Below are 18,636 nucleotides of genomic sequence, written 5' to 3' on the forward strand. Positions count from 1 at the left end.
CCAGACCATAGTTCAAGCAGAAGGCCACTCACGCATAATCCGATCATCCCCTGACGACAGTCAAGTTCTAGCATAACGTGGTCAGTCAAAAGTCCTAGTATGACGTCTGCTATGACGTCAAATATGACGTCAGTTAATCCTCATATATATAGCAAGGGTTCTACGTTTCATTTATTTTTCATTTATTTATTTATTTTCACAGGGACAGTGCATATTAATAAACAGTGTGTGTTAACAAACACCATAAATATGCCAGAGTTAGCCCGGGGGCTAGTTTACATCTGTAGTCCCTGGCCAGGTGTAAAGATGGCATCCTAAAAACAAAAGACAAGTTTACAATAATAATAATAATAGACATGCAGTAAGGTAGATACAGTACAAACTGCAAGACAACGTTACAGCAGCACCGCAGACATAGTTACTGTAGCGACAGAAGACAGCAGCACCATATGAGGACATGCAGACATGTGCAGCACAACACAATGGGGCACACAGAATGGTTTCCTAAACTAATGTGGGCAGATTTGGTGACATAGTAACCATGTCCTTAATGCTCTGGAAAAAGACCTGTAGGTGGTAAGTTCTCTAATATGGACTGGTATAACATTCCATTCATGTGCGGCTATAGTTGAGAAGGCTGACTGACTGAAGGCGGATTTTCTTAGGGGGATGATGCAGTTTCCTTTAGTGACTCCTCTTGTAATATGGTTAGTGTTAGGTCGTTGGCTAACAAACACACTGAGTGGGGGAGGAGCCATGTCATGAATAATTTTGTAAATGAGACATATGTTTGCATGTTTGATCAGGTTTTCCCAGCTCAAAAGGTTGTGTTTCTCTAATATGCTGCAGTGATGAAAGCGGATTGGTTTCTTGTCAAGGGTTTCTTGTCACCTCTCTCTCTCTGGCCGATCATAGCAGCAGCAGCTCATGGCAGTCCATCTCCCTTGAAGCCGGCCTCCGAAGCGTTGTTTTGCCCCACCCACCTCCCCATTTGCCCCACCCACCTCAGGTGCCCTCCTCTTGCCTCAAGAGCAGCGCCACTGGCCAATGGAGTCAAGCGCCAAAGTATTTGCCATGCATGCCGATTGCTAAATAAAGTTTGTCTAATCCTACCAACTGGCCTCTCCTGATTGAACTGAATGCTACTTTAAGATGGCAACAGATAGCCTATTTGACTTTGGCAACATTGTGCATTTATTGAACTTGAAAAAACTTTCTTTGAACTTTGAATAGGCTATATTTGAACTGAAAAGGAAAAATAAATGTAAAACAAAAAAGGTCAATGGACTAACTAAAATAAATTATATATATATATATTTTATATCGGTTATCTTGTTTTCATAATTGTGGGAAGCAAAAAATTTGATTTGATTGCCTTAATGCCATTTGTCATTTAAATAGCCTGTAATTTGTAATTTACAGTTGAAGTAGTAGGCCTATTGTTTTTGGGGATGTTTGGGGAGTTAGGTGGTCCCTGAGTTTTTCTTTATTGGTTAAGTGGTCCTTGGTCTGAAAAAGTTTGAGAAACACTGCTCTAACACACTCTTCCATTTCAGTTTTAGTTGTTTTTCAGCACAACTAATTTCTCCCTCACTTCAATCGTTATTAGCCTCCTACCTACCATGCAGCTAAAGTTAGCATTTTAATGTTAGCCAGAGCTGTTATGGCAGCTGAGCACAGGTTATATTGTAGTTACTGTAGCAAAACACTGAATTCCATTTGATGTTTCCAGGTCAATATGCAGTTCTTGTGGATATAGTCTTTTTATGTGAATAACATTTTAGGTGAAGCAAGATTGAGCTATTTCAAGAAAAGTGGCAGCAGTCTAGAAGCTATAGTGTAGAAGTGAGTGACTAAGCTAATAACCATAAAAGCACAAGTATTTGACCAAAATCCCCAAATAAATATACAGTATTTACCCTAATGAGAAAAGGAGCAAAATATTGATGGTTAAAACGGAATACTGACATAACAACAGTCTAACCCTAGTGTTAATATAAAATGAGATATTCCTCTAAATCTGGCTTCAAATGGCCAACATTTTAGAAATAGCTAAATGGACCCACTGATAGATAAATCAATCAATCATGAGTGGATTCAGCACACTTTATCTGGGCAGACTAATTGAATAATTGCAGATCTATTCAGATCTTAGGTCGCCACCGAAATCTTTTAGCCGGGGACCTTTGGTCGCTGCCGAATGTCGGCCCCTCAGAATTTTGGCTTGCATGACGCCCCTGGCCTTCTGTGAGGGCTTTTAACTTACAGTATAGGCAGGATTTCTACATGTTAACCTCAAGTTGATCATGTTTAGCATAGATATCTGACATCATAATATATACATATATATAACTGAAATCTAGAAAAGAAACATAGTAGGTCCCTTTTAAACAACTTCACATCCACCATCATCATCAGGGAGCCAGTTGACTTTGTTTGTTTCAATTTTTGTCCCACTGATGATGTCACAATGGCTATGACATCATCATTGATATCATCAGTGACATCATTATTGACTAAAATCATCTTATGACATCACTGATGATGTCATAGGCATGCGAAGTTGAGCAATCGTGCGCTGCATATGCCAATACAGCAGGCGAGGCCACGCAGCAGCCGAGCTGCGTATGCGAGCTGCAGGGCGGGTGAGGCCACACAGTGGCCGAGCTACCGCTGCACGAGCCAATCAAGTGCGCTGCCATCAGTAAATTGTCACATATATATAGTCTTTTAACAATATAGAAATGCAGCAACATGATTTATTCCACCACAAAAGGTGACTTTTCAGTAGCATGTAACCATGGTATTTAAAGTTGCCGCAGTATGGCTTTCATGGTGAGTGGAACTTGCTAATCCTGTGGCTAGTACTAGTTTAGATGAAGAAGTGATGTGAAGTCCGACTCAAGACTCACCCTACTCTGCCTCTGATTTGTGGTTGAGTTTGTTCTGAGCCAATCAGCCAATCAGAGGCGGAGTAGAAGTGACATCTCACATTGCGTTTTTTTAACTCCACGGTTTAAACCAATGTTTAAAATGTGTTATTTGAGAATAAAACGTATTTTATGTATTTAAAATACACAAAATACAAGGTCTGAAAGTATTTTGATACAAATTAGATCTTATTTTTCTCTGTCCAGCCAAATACAAATTACAAAATACACAAATGTAGGCTATTTCAAATACGTATTTTAAATACTTGTATTTCAAATACTGCCCATCTCTGACTATAGGCTACTCTCTCTCTCTCTGTAAATCGATGTTTCTCATCTCCTCCTGATCAGAAATGTCAGCTTTTCTTTTTGCATGCCAGAGATGATGGATTATTATGATTATATCGCCTGTTCTAGCGCTTTCTAGCACACATCAGTTGACCACAAACAGCCAGGCAACATGCGTCGCAAACTGCGGTAAAAACCCTGATTGAGACGCATATTCCGAATGCGCTGCGGCTGTATACATGATCAAAGAATCCTCTGAAAACCCGAATAATACTGGAATAACCCAGATGTCTTAATCGGAAAATGCTAAATTCGGAAAAAGGGCAAATTTGGAAAATGCAACTGGAATATGCTGTTTACATGACCCTTATCAAATTCTGAATATGGTCATTTTCCGAATAATGGCGGACTATTGTGTGCATGTAAACGTAATCAATGGCACCACAGGTGAGACTGCTCTAGTAAGAAAGAGAGGGAGAGAGAAACCAAGTCAGAATAGCAAAATCTTTTTTGTTCCGAGAAGCAACGGTGTTTATGGGAAATGTGGTCTGCAACACATTAAGAATCTGTGATATTGTCTTTATGATTTTTTATGATGTCTTGGGCTATTTTCAATAATGAAGACTACTTAACAGCCAACGCCCAGTTCATGTCAAATCACAGTGCACGCCCCCTTTCTTTGAGGTTGTATAACCCATTCATTGTTGGGCTCGCCCCCTTTCTCTGATGCGGTCTCCTCACCTATTCACAGTTTACCACACATGCGGCAATAACCAATCAGCCCAACCTATTTCCTCTCCAGCTGATCCAAATCACCTAATCAGCGTAGTATATCAGGGTCCATGTTTTACTCTGTTTGCTATCTCCCCCTATGGGGGATTTCCTATCCTATTCTTCACTGACGACGCCCTCTCATCATCTCAGGAGAGCGTCATCATATCATGGAGTCATACGCCAAAATTAATTTGTTGTATCATTAAAGCTTGTTCAACTTTCTACTAGTCTCTCATTATTGAATTATATTTTTGGAATGCAGCTCACCCTACAAGCCTCAACTCACATATGACCTTACCTCCACTCACCAAACCTGCCACTTCAGTAGGCTCACCTCCACGCACCTCCAGTCTCCACAATTGCCCTCACACCTCCACGCACCTCCAGTTCACCGTTTCATCAGCCACGTGATATATTATATTATATAACCATACGTTAATGTAACTTGCTATTGTTCTCTAATCTCTCTCTCTCTCTCTCTCTCTCTCTCTCTCTCTCTCTCTCTCTCTCTCTCTCTCTCTCTCTCTCTCTCTTATAATTTGATTAAATCCTCCAGGCCCCCCAACGTGTGAGTATCAGTTTCATTTTTTAATTGATAATCCATCTCATCCTTTCACACATGTGCACTACTGACAGTAGTTGTCTATCAGCATTTCTCTCTTACTTTCCAATTAACGCAATGACTATGAACCTATTGGACAATTGGATTTGATCCTGTTTCAACATTTACAGCATCTATATGAACAAAAATGTGTGGGGTTCAAGTGACACCAGGTGGTTCACATTCACCAAGAGACTGATGATTCTTTATCTTGTGTGCAGGTTCATACAAGATTACAGCCATCCGTTTTGGCTTTGAGATAAAGCCAGTTATCGAGAACATTGATAAGTCCACTGTTAACAACTACACGTACACCGTAAATCTTACTGAAGAAGGATCAGCTGGAAAGTCAATCATGTTTTCCACAAACCCATTGCTGAGTGTTACCAAAGACCTGAAGCCCTGCACTATATATGAGCATCATGTGGAAATGCATAATGGTAATGGTGACTCCACACCTTGTGCGTCCAACGGAAAGAAACTTCGGACAAATGAAATAAGTGAGTACAGAAAAAGAAAACTGGCATCTTACTTTTTAACCTCAGAATTGGGAGAATGTGAAAATGGAATTGAAATTTTAACATTTGTGCAACATTTGTGCGTTTCAGTCAAAGGTGACATTGAGAATGTCGACTGCCTCCCTGGAAGTCTTTGCTATCGGAGTGAATGGGATATCAGCTCTGCACGTCCAGAATTTACTCAACCTGAACAATGCAAGAATGGTCAAGCATTCTGTACCAAGTTCAACCACGATGACCTTTGCTCAGATTTGACTACAGACTTTACTGTTGGAAACTGTTCAAGCATTCCTGTACCTGGAACCGTCAGTGTCGGTACGCACAATACATTTCACCTGTATTTTGTATTATGATGTATGTATGCTTCATGTTGGATCTACATGTACACAATTTTATTTATTGAGTGATTTATTTATTTATTTATTCATTTGTTCATTTATTAATTTATTAATTTATTAATTTATTCTTTATTTCTTCTTCCAGCAAATCTCTTAGATCCAAAAGAAATCCCCCAGACTCCCCCTGATCGACTTCCTGTGAAAATAGAAACAACAAAACCAAAGAGCTGTGGTGATAATCTTACCATCGATTACACCTGTCACAGTAAGTGGAAAGACTAGACTTGACTTCTCAATAATGTCTCATAGCCTATTTGAGGGTAAACACAAGTTGTTGTTGTTGTTGTTGTTGTTGACCTCTGCCAATGACATTGTTTCTGCCCTTGTTACTTTTATCTGTCTGACAACAGGATGGCTCAAAAACTTAGAAAACAGATTTCCATGAATTTAGTGGACAGATTTTGTTTCCATGAATTTAGTGGACAGATTTTGTTGGTCATTTTGCCATTAGAAGTTTTTTCCACCATGATTTGAAAAGAAAGGGAGAGACTTGATTCCAAATTTTAAGTTTAGGTTTGCAGCGTAGAGGAAAAAAATACATGTGTTTATTGGAGCATAAACAGATACACATGTACTGTATAGAGAAATCAATTGAATGCCAAATTGAAGTGATAGCCTGATAGGAATGATGACTTTGAGTGTAGCAGCAAGTTGGGAGAATTGTTCAGTGTTGGTGAAGCGTGCGCTTCCTCAGTGCCTTCTAGTTATATTTAAGTGGCAGATTTTTCTGTACAGTATTACTGCCCCATAAATCTTCCCCATGTCATCATCCATAGACAATGAGAACTGCTCATAGGCACTGTGGTACAGCTACTAATTGGTTGAGAAATGACTGTCATCTTTCTGCCCCCTCAGAACCTGACGAGCCGACTGTGGTGAAGACTGAGTCTGAGCTGAAGCCCTTCACAAAGTACAAATGCACTGGTCAGATCAATTACAACAATGTCGGCACAAACAAGAACACGACTACTGTCGACGTTGAGATTAAGTGCGGTATGTTGACAATTTGTTTTCCTTTGGATGTTTGTACCCTCTGTTCTAGTGGACTAACATAGAGGACCAGATATTACTTCAGTTTGACAGATGTCTGATACTGTCTCCAACAGATGATATTAACATATCCATCAGGAATGATAAGACAACCAATACGTCCATTAAGTTGAGTTGGGACACCGAGAGCGAGAGGTGTACAGATGCCATCCCGGACCTTTCATACACCTGCAACTGTACTAATCAGAAAACCAGTATGTAAAAATTGTTGAAGTAACTCTTGTTTTATTTATATATATATATATATATATATATATATATATATATATATATATATATATATATATATATATATATATATATATATATATATATATATATATATATATATACGGTATATATATATACAGTATATGTATGAAGAGTTAATTTGCAAAAACAGGTAAACGCCATTCTTAAAATGAACAAACATCTGTTTGATACTCCCTGGAGTGCACATAGAAAACATTATTGAGGTGATTAAGGGGAAAATTATCAGATGAATATGCTTTAGTTATGATTGACAATAAAAATGTCCCAAAAATAAATAAATTACAGTATAAATACATCAATATATAAAATTATAAAAAATCCAAACCGAGATACCTGTTTTTGCAAATGAACTCTTCATATATATATATTGTGATGTCAAAGACTCGATATGATTCAGGAGAGGTATTTTCAAAAAAATCAAGGGAGCCCTTGAGGGAGAATCTAAGCTTCTCAAGTTTGATGAACAGTAGGGACTCCTTCACCTACCTGTATCTATTGTGAGATGGAGGTTGAACATGTTTGTGAACATGTTTCCACTTAAGGAGAGTTAGTCGCCTGGCCAGTAAGGTGGTGAAGACAAGAACATGCTGCGTGACTTTAGAGGTATTATACAGGCCACAAAATAAAAACCACTAACAAATGTTGGTAACCCTTTATTTTACAGGTACCCTAGTTACATATGAACTATTTGTAATTAGACATGAACACCAAATGTAATTACACAGTAATTACCAATAGTTATAAATGAAGTTCATATGTAGTTACATTGTAACAGACCTGTAAAATAGAGTGAGTCTGTTCAACTGTAGTTCATATGTAGTTACATTGTAACAGACCTGTAAAATGGAGTGAGTCTATTCAACTGTAGTTCATATGTAGTTACATTGTAACAGACCTGTAAAATGGAGTGAGTCTGTTCAACTGTAGTCATTATGTAATTACATGGAACGGGACCTGTAAAGTGGAGTCAATCTATTCAACTGTAGTTCATATGTAGTTACATGGTACCGTACCTGTAAAGTGGAGTGAGTCTATTCAACTGTAGGTCATATGTAGTTACATGGTACCGGACCTGTAAAGTGGAGTGAGTCTATTCAACTGTAGGTCATATGTAGTTACATGGTACCGGACCTGTAAAGTGGAGTTAGTATATTCAACTGTAGTTCATATGTAGTTACATGGTACCGGATCTGTAAAGTGGAGTGAGTCTATTTAACTGTAGTTCATATGTAGTTATATGGTACCGGACCTGGAAAGAAGCTCCCGGCTGGGACAGAGATTGCTAAAACCCAGTGGTGGATTTGAACCACTGAACTTCTGATTGCAAAGCAAGCGGCTTTAACCACTCAGCCATGAGGGCTTTCCAAATTTCATGGTGGAGTTTGAGAGGATAACTGTATGTCAGTCAGATGTAGTTGTCACTTCATAGCTTTGTTATTATAAACAGAGACTTGGGGAAAATATTGATTGTTATAATATTGAAAATATTTATTTTTAGTTGTAGATTAGATAGATTTTGTCCAGAATTCCCATACAAAAATTTAAATAAAAGTATTGTAGGTATAGAGGTAACAGTGAATCTATAATCAAAATAGACATTCTTCTACATTCTAATTGATAGCTTATTGTAAATGAGTCATTTTCCCCATCAATTTCCCAATTTCTCAATTAGTTGGGGATCCAGTCGAAGCCCCTGTGGTCACCAGACCCCTGGATCATCTCTCCCCAAAGTCTACCCCCTCCCCCCAAGTCTATACATCCCCCCGATGTGAAGCATAAGGGGGAACTCCCCCCAATTTGCTAAATAAATTGTATGCACTGTGCTCTAGAAACATTTATTTATATATATATATATATATATTTTAAATAATATCTATTCATTTTCTGAATTGGGGTGGAAATAGTCACATGAGCCATTTACAGCTTGTGTGTGTGTGTGTGTGTGGGGGGGGGGGGGGGTCTGGCACAGTCACATTCCAGAAATGCATTCATATTAATCAATATTGCCTGTCTTTCAAGCTACAACTAACAAAGTATCAAAAAAAATTCCCAAGCCTCTGTTTATAATAACAAAGCTATGAAGTGGCAACTACATCTGACTGACATACAGTTATCCTCCCAAACTCCACTAAGAAAGTTGGAAAGCCCTCGTGGCTGAGTGGTTAAAGCCGCTTGCTTTGCAATCTGAAGTTCAGTGGTTCGAATCCACCATTGGGTTTTAGCAATCTCTGTCCCAGCCCGGAGCTTCTTTACAGGTCCGGTACCATGTAACTACATATGAACTACAGTTGAATAGACTCACTCCACTTTACAGGTCCTTTACCATGTAACTACATATGAACTACAGTTGAACAGACTCACTCCATTTTACAAGGTCTGTTACAATGTAAGTACATATGAACTACAGTTGAACAGACTCACTCCATTTTACAGGTCTGTTACAATGTAACTACATATGAACTTCATTTATAACTATTGGTAATTACTGTGTAATTACATTTGGTGTTCATGTGTAATTACAAATAGTTCATATGTAACTAGGGTACCTGTAAAATAAAGGGTTACCCAAATGTTTAGTACTGAATGGACTCTTATTTTGAAGTAATACTAGTCACTGTCAGTCAACATGGCACTAAAGTGTTAACATGGAGGACCAGTGCCAATGACCTTATCGGGCTCACATGTACTGTATTATGTTGTTTATATTCTCATCAGTTGACCAATGGGCCAATCTCTCAAACATCTTGGTGTTTTCCTTTAACTTTAGAAATGTAATGTTCAGTCTTAACATCTTTTCATGATTTTCCTGTTCCCATTCACTCATCCAGCCCAAAACACCTCATGAAATTTGTCTTACAATGTCATTTTTCATATTTCATTTTTATAGAAGGAACAAGAAATGGAAAAGTCACAGGAAAAACATGCAGTTTGACTGGATTGAAACCATTCACTGACTATAGCTGCCAAGTACAACCCTTGTACAAGGACAAGCTCGTTCTCAAGCCAACAGAGATATCCAACATCATCAAAACTGCGGCTGGAGGTAAGTAGCCAAGTCAACAAAATGCTTTTTGAGGAAAATGACTTTAGTGACCCCTACAGAATACCAATACAGACTATTAAAAGCTGAACTAGAGTTGATTCTCATGATTATGCACTGTATTGTTGAATGTCCAATTAAGATAAGTGTATGACAATAAAAGTAGATGTCTTTCTGAAACGCTTTGGCATTTCATAATAATATTTTGGAAGAAAAAAGTGCTTTCAAGTAACATAAACAACTATAGATATTTGTAGTATTGGTATTATAGGCATTTGGAACATTACATTTGGAAGAGTATTGACCATTGACTGCAATAATATTGACTTAGCACAAGATTTACTCAGCATTAATCAGTGTGGATGTGTCTTAGCCTGGGTAAACCCAGCCTCCACGTGACCTCTATGTGCTATCAGTCACGAAGAAACGTACGCTACAGGCATAGCCTGTGACGTCACGTTGAAGGCTGGGTTTACCCAGGCTAGATGTGTCTGTCCCTGCAACAAATCTCTTTGTCACCAGTTCTCAGCTTAAGATTTAGGTAAAACATCCAACATTTTTAGACAGCAAAAATAATGTTGAATGCCAACGATACAATAGAAAGTCTTTCATTCCTGGATAGATTGCCAACATGCATTATAGCAATCATACATTTTATAGATTACACACTAATCCACACCATTTCTATCTCCAATTATTCAAGTATTAACTATTTTACAGTATATGAGCTGGGAATGTAATGATAGATTTCAAACTTCTTCAGTAGTTTTCTGATGAACCACACAGAGTATTTCAGAATGGTGATAAGATAATCTCCCTCTAGAGCAGGGATACTCAACTTGCTTTGCCCGGGGGCCACTTTTGTGAAATGATAGAAGGCCAGGGGCTAGTTAATAAACAAACAATATACCATTTTCTGTGGCGGATTGTAGGTTTTTGGGGTGTCAGCCGGAGTTTAGTTTGACAATGTTGTGCACACCGGATAGTTAGTTAGGTTAAGTTAGTTAGGTTAAGTACATACATAAGTGCCTGGGTAGCAAACAGACAGTATATGACAATTTAGCAGCTAAATCATAGATTATTGAAAGATATTCCATATTCCAGACTGAAATGCTATAACAGAAGTGGAGTATTGGCCAGAATGACATGAACATTTGAACACTTATTCAGTGGGTATCTTGCATGTTGCGTTCAGGTACGTTTTTTTTTTTTTTTTTTTGCAATTCCATCACAGGCCACACAGGGGGCGCCGGCGGGCCGCAAGTTGAGTATCACTGCTCTAGAGTAATATTCAACATCATATTTGAAGCACTTATGTTCTGTGACTCTATAGTCAGAATTTCACTCAGGTCAGTCTTGACCTGCTTACTCTCTACAGATGTTCAGACTTTATTCTCCCCAAATCTAGAAGAGGAAAAATAGACAAAATCACTCTGTAAAACCCCAAACACACAACCGGTTACCAAGCTGTTGTGTATCTGACTGTTAAAAAGTTGAATTTACAGGAAGGAACCAGGGGCATTTACTGTATACATTCACTATTTATACCATGGACAGGCAATATTTGGTGATGGGGAAAAGTTCAAAACACGCACATCTCAGTCGAATCCAGCAGGTGCAGAGCTGGAAAGAGATGCTGGAACAAGAAATAAAACGGCGTAAAACATCACTCTAAGTTTGTGAGTAAACATATGATACTGTATCTGAAGGAAAATGTGTCTTCTCTCTTCACTTGTCTTACAGTACCACAGACAGTCAACCTGAAGGAACCGAAAATGGCAGAGAATAATAATGATTTTACAATACAATGTGATAATAATAAGCGTGAATTGAATGGGCCGGTCAACAAGCAAATATTCACAGCACGCCTTTCTCCAAGTAGTGACAATAAACCGCTAAATCAAGCAAAGTGCGACTTTAAATTCCTGGGTCTCAGCTACTCTACAGAGTACACAGTGGAGGTATGTCTAATCTTTATTGGTTTCACGAGACTAGTTTTCAGTCATTCCTCAACTTTCAAAGAGTGCCATGATTCCTGCTAATGAGATGTACTGTCTTGCCAGGTCACTGTCTCCAACGGACATTTTGAGAGCGCTCCTGTGTCCACAACATTTTCTACTTCCTGTATGTGTTTTTCACTTACTTACAGTACTGTATCTGAAGGAAAATGTGTCTTTTCTCTTCACTTGTCTTACAGTACCAGAGAAAGTCAACCTCTTCGCTATTTTCTCTCTCTTTAATCGCCTTATCGCCAAGAAGAGTGTTTTTAAACTGGAAATAAAAAAAATAACCTCAACATCTTACAGTGGAAGAATCTTCTAATAGATCATATCCTGCCTCCTGCGACCATAAAACAGCTGATTTCATTCAAACCTGGTCCACAGTCATCAATAAATTAACCTCCGCTAGCCTATATGTTGCCTGATCTTCACAATGAATGCAGTGATTCCTGACTAACCTAGATTTGCACACTTCAGGTCACACACACCCAACAGACATACACAGTGTATGTCTGTTGGGTGTGTGTGATACACACATTCATTTTGTATACTGTGCAGTGTTTTATTTTATGTTGAGCTGTCATGTACCACAAATCTCTCAATCCATTTTTACACCCTGTTCTGACAGGCCACTCTTTCTGACTTGCTCTCTTTCTCCCTCCCTCCCTCCTCTTCCCTCCTCTATCTCTCTCACCCAGATCATCACAAAAAGGTTGTGATTGTTGTGACTCTGATTGTTATTGCTGTGATTCTGGCTGTGCCGCTCTACAAATGGAATAGAAGGAAGGACATTGAGGGTGAGTTACCTTCCCACCCTGTCAATCATATAATATATATCATGTAAAAATTGTAAATACAGCAATGAAAGTGATTGGGAAGAGAGACTTTGCACCTCTCCAAACAATCTTCGAGAAAAAGGTCATCAGCCTAGCACTCAAAATCCTAAATGACCCATCTCACCTTTTATTCTGTGATTATGACCTGCTGCCCTCGGGCAGACGATACAGAGCGTATAGATGGAAGAGTAACCGCTTCAAACTCTCTTTCCTATCCACTTCTGTGTTATTGTTGAACAAACAGGCGGCACTGCCCCTTCCCCAAAGAGGGTGTTCCCCACAAGAAGAGCGGGTAAGGACCCAGTCGTAGGAGGCTGTTCACTGCTGCTGTAACCTCTTTTAAAAACCAGGTCATATGCAGGTCGATTTCTTCTCACTTTTTTTATATTTTATTATTTTATTTTATTTTATTTATTTTACTATTTTTACTATTTTTATTTTATTTTATTCTCTTAGCTTTTTTTTATTCTTACTCCTTATTCAGAACTCTCTACAAATAGAGGCTAATCTTGCCTGTCTTAGTATTAGTAGAGCTGAATTCTTTTTAAAACAAAGCAGAACTCTCTACTAATCTGGATTGCCTGTCCTAGTATTAGTAGAGCTGAATTCTTTTTTAAACAAAGCAGAACTCTCTATTGTATTGTCTTATACTGAGTTCTGGTTTTATTTAGTTGAGTGCCCCATTGCTCTTGAGGTGAGGTTTGTACCTCCAAAAATTTTATTTATTTTATTTATTTTATCTTCAATTCTTTTACTTTATCATATGGGAAATTGCAATGAGGGTTATGCAATTAACCCACGATGACTGTGCAATATGCTTAGAAGTCATTAGGATGAAGTGTTGAACCAAATTGAACTAACCAGTGTTCGTTGTCTTTATTTTTATATTACACCGCTGGCACAATTTCCCAGTGGAAGCGCATGTTGGCAAGGGACCACACTGTATGCTCGATGTGTTTTTTCCTGTCTGTTGTATGTATAGTGTCAAAACCTCTATACTGTGATATGTGGCTGTTGTACGGCACTATTTGCCCAAGACAAATTTCCCCTCGGGGACAATAAAGTTCATCTCATCTCATCTCATCTCATATCATCCCCCCCCACACACACACAAGCGCACGCACGCACACGCACGCACGCACGCACGCACGCACGCACGCACGCACGCACGCACGCACACACACACACACACACACACACACACACACACACACACACACACACACACACACACACACACACACACACACACACAAACACAACCTCTGTATTGTCTGTTCACAGGTTCGAACACCAGGGGAAACTCGGATACCAGACAGATTGCAGGTGACTTTCTTTTTTCACTATTTATATATATAATTTGGACTGTCATTGTTGATTTCCACCATGGCTTCTAACAGGGAGGGGGAGAGCGAAACCCTATAGTCTCTCCTGCTTGAAGTACAGACGGGTAGGTGGGAGCGGGTAGGTGGGAGCATTTGCAAATTGCAGGAGCCAACGCACCTGTTTTAAGAGTGACCTGGCCAAGACAGGCAGCAGCATAAACACGTCTAATTGCAGACAAAAGACACAAAAGGAGACAAAATTAAAAATAATTAACCAGGTAAATTAAAAACATTGACATATTAAGGAATCTGTCTCTAATTCGTTCATTTTGGATTTAAAAATGAGACTACGCAATTCATTGAATTTTGAGTCATTCTGCAACATATTCTATGCCGATTCCACAAATGCCCTTTTTCCATTTTCCTTATGGGCATTTGGGACAGACAGCATATGAAGAAAAAAAACATCACATGGATGCAACTGGGACGTATCATAAGTGATGTACCCTGGGGTCATAGAATGTTTCGGGTCTCGCAACATCATACACCCTCGCCCAGGTGACCCAGCCGAGGTTGATCAAGCCCCGACTTACGTCCCAGTAGCTACCCACGGTCAGCCCTCTTAGGGAAAGACAGGGCCACTCGATCCGCTGCTCCGGAGCTACTCTGCCGGGACCGGGAGGCTCTGGCACGTGGAGGGACTGGGCTCTGTGGGTTGCCACCTGTCCGGGCTCCTCCTACGTCTCACCCATACTGCTCCCGGGTATAAAGATAAGATAGCATAAAGAAGTCCTGAGAACACAAATGGTATTGTCCGTCACTTTTCTGCGTGATAAAAACACGCAAGTAGTAGGGAGCACACCATGAATTGCCTTATAAAAGTGCACCAATGACAGCACAGCAGGCCGCATGCAGAAGAGTGGAAATAGGGAGAAGGGAGGAGGAGATGTGGTGGTGTGGCCGTATGGGGAGGCCAGGCAGGTGGAGACTGAGAGGCACAGGACGTCTTCGAGGCCCAGGGGAGTTGGAGAGATGGATTCAGAGGATCGGAGCAGTTTATATCCCAATTAGATGGTCCAGGAAAGAGATATCCTCACGCTTTCCATTAAATAAAGTTTGCAAATGCACCATGTAAATACTTTGCTTTACTTCAATATGAATGTTAAAAACAGACGACACTTAACACTGACGTGGACTGACACGCTGCCATCCTAGGCTTCGGGTCCCTCTTCCACCATCATGATGCAGCACCACCTATCCAGATGTAGGATACATGCAAGATGGGGGACCGTTTCCATGGCTACCACTGTATTTCAGGTTTGCTGTCATGTCTTGTCACCTTGCTAAACTTCATATTGTTTGTTGCAGAATCCAGTCTATGAGAACTGTGATCCAGCCTCCAGATCCGAGCCAGACCTCACCTACCAGAGCCTCATTACCGCCACCATGGAGCCAGACCCCACCTACCAGGGCCTCATTCCCGCCACCATGGATCATCAAGACACCTGATCTACTATGAATCACCTCATTCAATAGAGAGCCCCAGGAATGACGTATTTTTGTAGTCGGAACATGGAAGTCGCGGACTTCCGGGTTCTTCACTGTTTCTGCCAATGGGATTTTTGAATGGCTTAATCAAACGGGAACCAGTGTTCAGCAGGATAATCTTCACACATGAGGACCACTTTCATGAGTTTTGAAGCGTAAATGCGAGCCGTAGAAGTAAAAAGCTTGTGCTAAGCTAATCCAGAACTACACACAGTGTCGCATAGGCTTCCCCGTCACATCACCACTCAACCTGGAGTGTTGTTGATGTGTGCGCTGCTGTGCACTGATTAACCCGGGCTGAACCAGGTGAGGGAAAGAAAATTTCTGTATTCGTCCTTTGAAGTGATGACGTTATTGACGTATAATATCCCCGTCGACTCAACAGTGTAGTCTCATTTAGCCGTTTGCTAGCTAGCCGCCCTTTTAACGGCACGTAAAAGCTTAAAAACTCATAAAAGTGGTCCTCATGTGTGAAGATTATCCCGCTGAACACTGGTTCGCGATTAAGCTTGTGTTGCCCAGAGACCTTATTTGAAGCATTGCGCCAAAAACTCACTCAAAAATCCCATAGGCGAAAACAGTGAAGAACCCGGAAGTGTTAGCATTGATGTTTTCCGGACTCATTCCTGGGGCTCTCTATTGAAAATAATTACTTCAAAATGTCCCCATTCTCTGGGTCTACTATCGAGCCAGACTCCTCCTACCAGAATATCAGTCCAGCCCGTCCAGCCACCATGGATCAGAACAAAGTCTCTACTCTCGAGCCAGACTCCACCTACCAGAGCCTCAGTCCAGCTACCATAGATCATCAGGACCAAACATACCGTACTCTACTCTCAAGGCAGACTCTACCCTATTGTCAGACCTACGAGATAGTAGCGAGTGCTGAGATTCTAGAGTTCGTATCCGTATCTATTTGACAACAAAATTCTTTGTATTTGTATAATGTTCTGCTCTTATTTCCTGTTGAAAGAGGATGTTTTTCCGGTCATAATGCAGGGAGGAATTATTCAAAAGTGTAAACCAATGGGAGATCGGTTATGGAAAGGAAGGCTGTTTTATTGGATGGGAGGGGTGGGTGGGATTGTTCAAAAAATCTGTCACGTCAGCAGTCACTCAGTTATTTAGTCAGTCACTCACTCACTTACTCACTCATGGATGTTTAGTGAGTTTAGTGAAGGGGGTGTGGCTAGGGAAGAGGGGTTGTAGCTAGGGATAGGAAGGTGGTAGAGAGTCAGGATTTGAGGGGTGGGTAGGGGCAGTGGCTAGGGGATGTGGGCGTTGGGGGGGGGCAAGGATAGAGACACTGTGGAGCGCGTCATCATTCAGAAACCACGCCCAAAACGGGGGGAAACAGAAACCCCCCCCCCTCCAATCCTGGCATTCTCCTATGTTGCGTGTTGGACAAAAAGATCGTATATACAGAAGATGAACACTCCAACTTCCTTGACAGCTAGATCCACATTTTTCTTCTCGCCAATTCTCAATAGCTTCCTTGTTTTGCTCAGGAGTACAAAAAAACTTGAACTGCCGATTATTTACATTTGTTGTGTGCGCAGCCCACCACACAACAGCTTTTAGCTATGTTTAATTCAAGGAAAATGATGCTGGTCTATGGGAGTGAACGGAGCGATTTCCCCCGTGATGGGCATGGCCTATTTCATGCAGTGTCTCTATGGGCGGAGTTAGGGAAAAGGGGCCATAGCTAGGGATAGGAAGGTAGTAGAGAGTTGGGATTCGAGGGGAGGGGAGGGTAGGGGGATGTGGGTGATGGGAGGCCTATGGAAAAGGGGCTAGCTAGCGATAGGAAGGTGGTAGTCGTAGACTCGGGATTCGGCTGAATGAAAGCTGAATTTTGATATACTGTATTAAAAAATTCATCTTTTTTAGATTTACATTTTGGAGTGGAAATGTTGCATTCCATTGTGAAAATGATATAAATCCCTGATTGTATGCCTTGTAATCATTAGGTCAAGTAAAATTTATTTATTTCTAGCACTGCATTATAAGCATGTGCATTTTACCTGATAATGAGCTAATTATGATACAGTAGAATTGACCGACATGCAGCCTCTGGCTTAAAGAACTGAGTAACAACAAAGTGATATCCATTCTCCTGGCCGATTGTTACATTTGCCCATGTACACTGTAGGTCATTTAGAGGCACCAGTATTTCATATCCAGTTTAAAAGTTCCGTGTATGGATTTCATTTTAACATTATACGTTATAGGCTACTTCGGCTATGGGCAGAGGACAGATATGCGGTCGCTATGACGACCACAGGTGTGGGCGGAGGCGAGTAAACTTGCTATGGAAACAGAGTCTATATCAAGTAGAGACGAGTAAGACCAGGTCGAGTAGAGCTGTACTGTGCTGTTATATGTATATGTGGTGGAAATGAGCCATTAGTCATTAACTCATTCTCTGCCAAAGACGTACTCGGACGTACTTTTTACAATGGCGTTCTGTGCCAAGGACGTACTCGGACGTACTTTCATGTTTTGCTTGTTTACATTAGATCAGACCCTTTCCCAGCCTGTGACATTGTTTCAAGTCAAACTGATGAAAGGAAGCGCTAAATCACGTTTAGTATTTATAGTATAGTCACCCATTTAGCAGTAAACAGAGTCCGTTAGTGAGTGACGATCATGAGCGGCCATTTGTGCATTGAGCAGCATTTGCGGCCATTGAGCAGCTGCCTGTGATTCCTGTGTGCGTGTGTGTGAGACTCGAGAGAGAGAGAGAGAGAGAGAGAGAGAGAGAGAGAGAGAGAGAGAGAGAGAGAGAGAGAGAGAGAGAGAGAGAGAGAGCGAGAGAGAGCGAGAGAGAGAGAGAGAGAGAGAGAGAGAGCGAGAGAGAGAGCGAGAGAGAGAGAGAGAGAGAGAGAGAGAGAGTGAGCGAGCGAGCATAAGGGTTCATTTGGTCCGTCCAGTCTTGGACTATCTGGTAAATAAGTTCCAGGAAGTAAAAGTCAGTAAAAACTTTTTTTTATTTTTATTTTTATTTTTTGGGGAAAACAAATACTGTATATGTCTGATGTGTCACTGAGGCAAAAAATAAAAGGCTCAAAAGAGT

General features: G+C 40.5%; 1 protein-coding gene across 1 annotated transcript; it reads left to right on the plus strand.

Moving 5' to 3' along the window:
* The first annotated feature begins 4,554 nt into the window (after window positions 1-4,554).
* Window positions 4,555-16,606, plus strand: LOC310786292 (receptor-type tyrosine-protein phosphatase C-like). Its single transcript, XM_083647459.1, has 13 exons — window positions 4,555-4,560; window positions 4,815-5,093; window positions 5,202-5,426; window positions 5,595-5,714; window positions 6,365-6,502; window positions 6,616-6,753; window positions 9,699-9,854; window positions 11,595-11,812; window positions 11,915-11,975; window positions 12,550-12,648; window positions 12,932-12,979; window positions 13,972-14,013; window positions 15,381-16,606. The coding sequence occupies exons 2-13, from the start codon at window positions 4,949-4,951 to the stop codon at window positions 15,392-15,394; spliced, it is 1,404 nt and encodes a 467-aa protein (XP_083503585.1). The 5' UTR covers window positions 4,555-4,560; window positions 4,815-4,948; the 3' UTR covers window positions 15,395-16,606.
* Window positions 16,607-18,636: the final 2,030 nt, after the last annotated feature.

The sequence above is a fragment of the Poromitra crassiceps genome, assembly GCF_964638095.1.
Source record: "Poromitra crassiceps genome assembly, chromosome: 12".
Lineage (NCBI taxonomy): Eukaryota > Metazoa > Chordata > Actinopteri > Beryciformes > Melamphaidae > Poromitra > Poromitra crassiceps.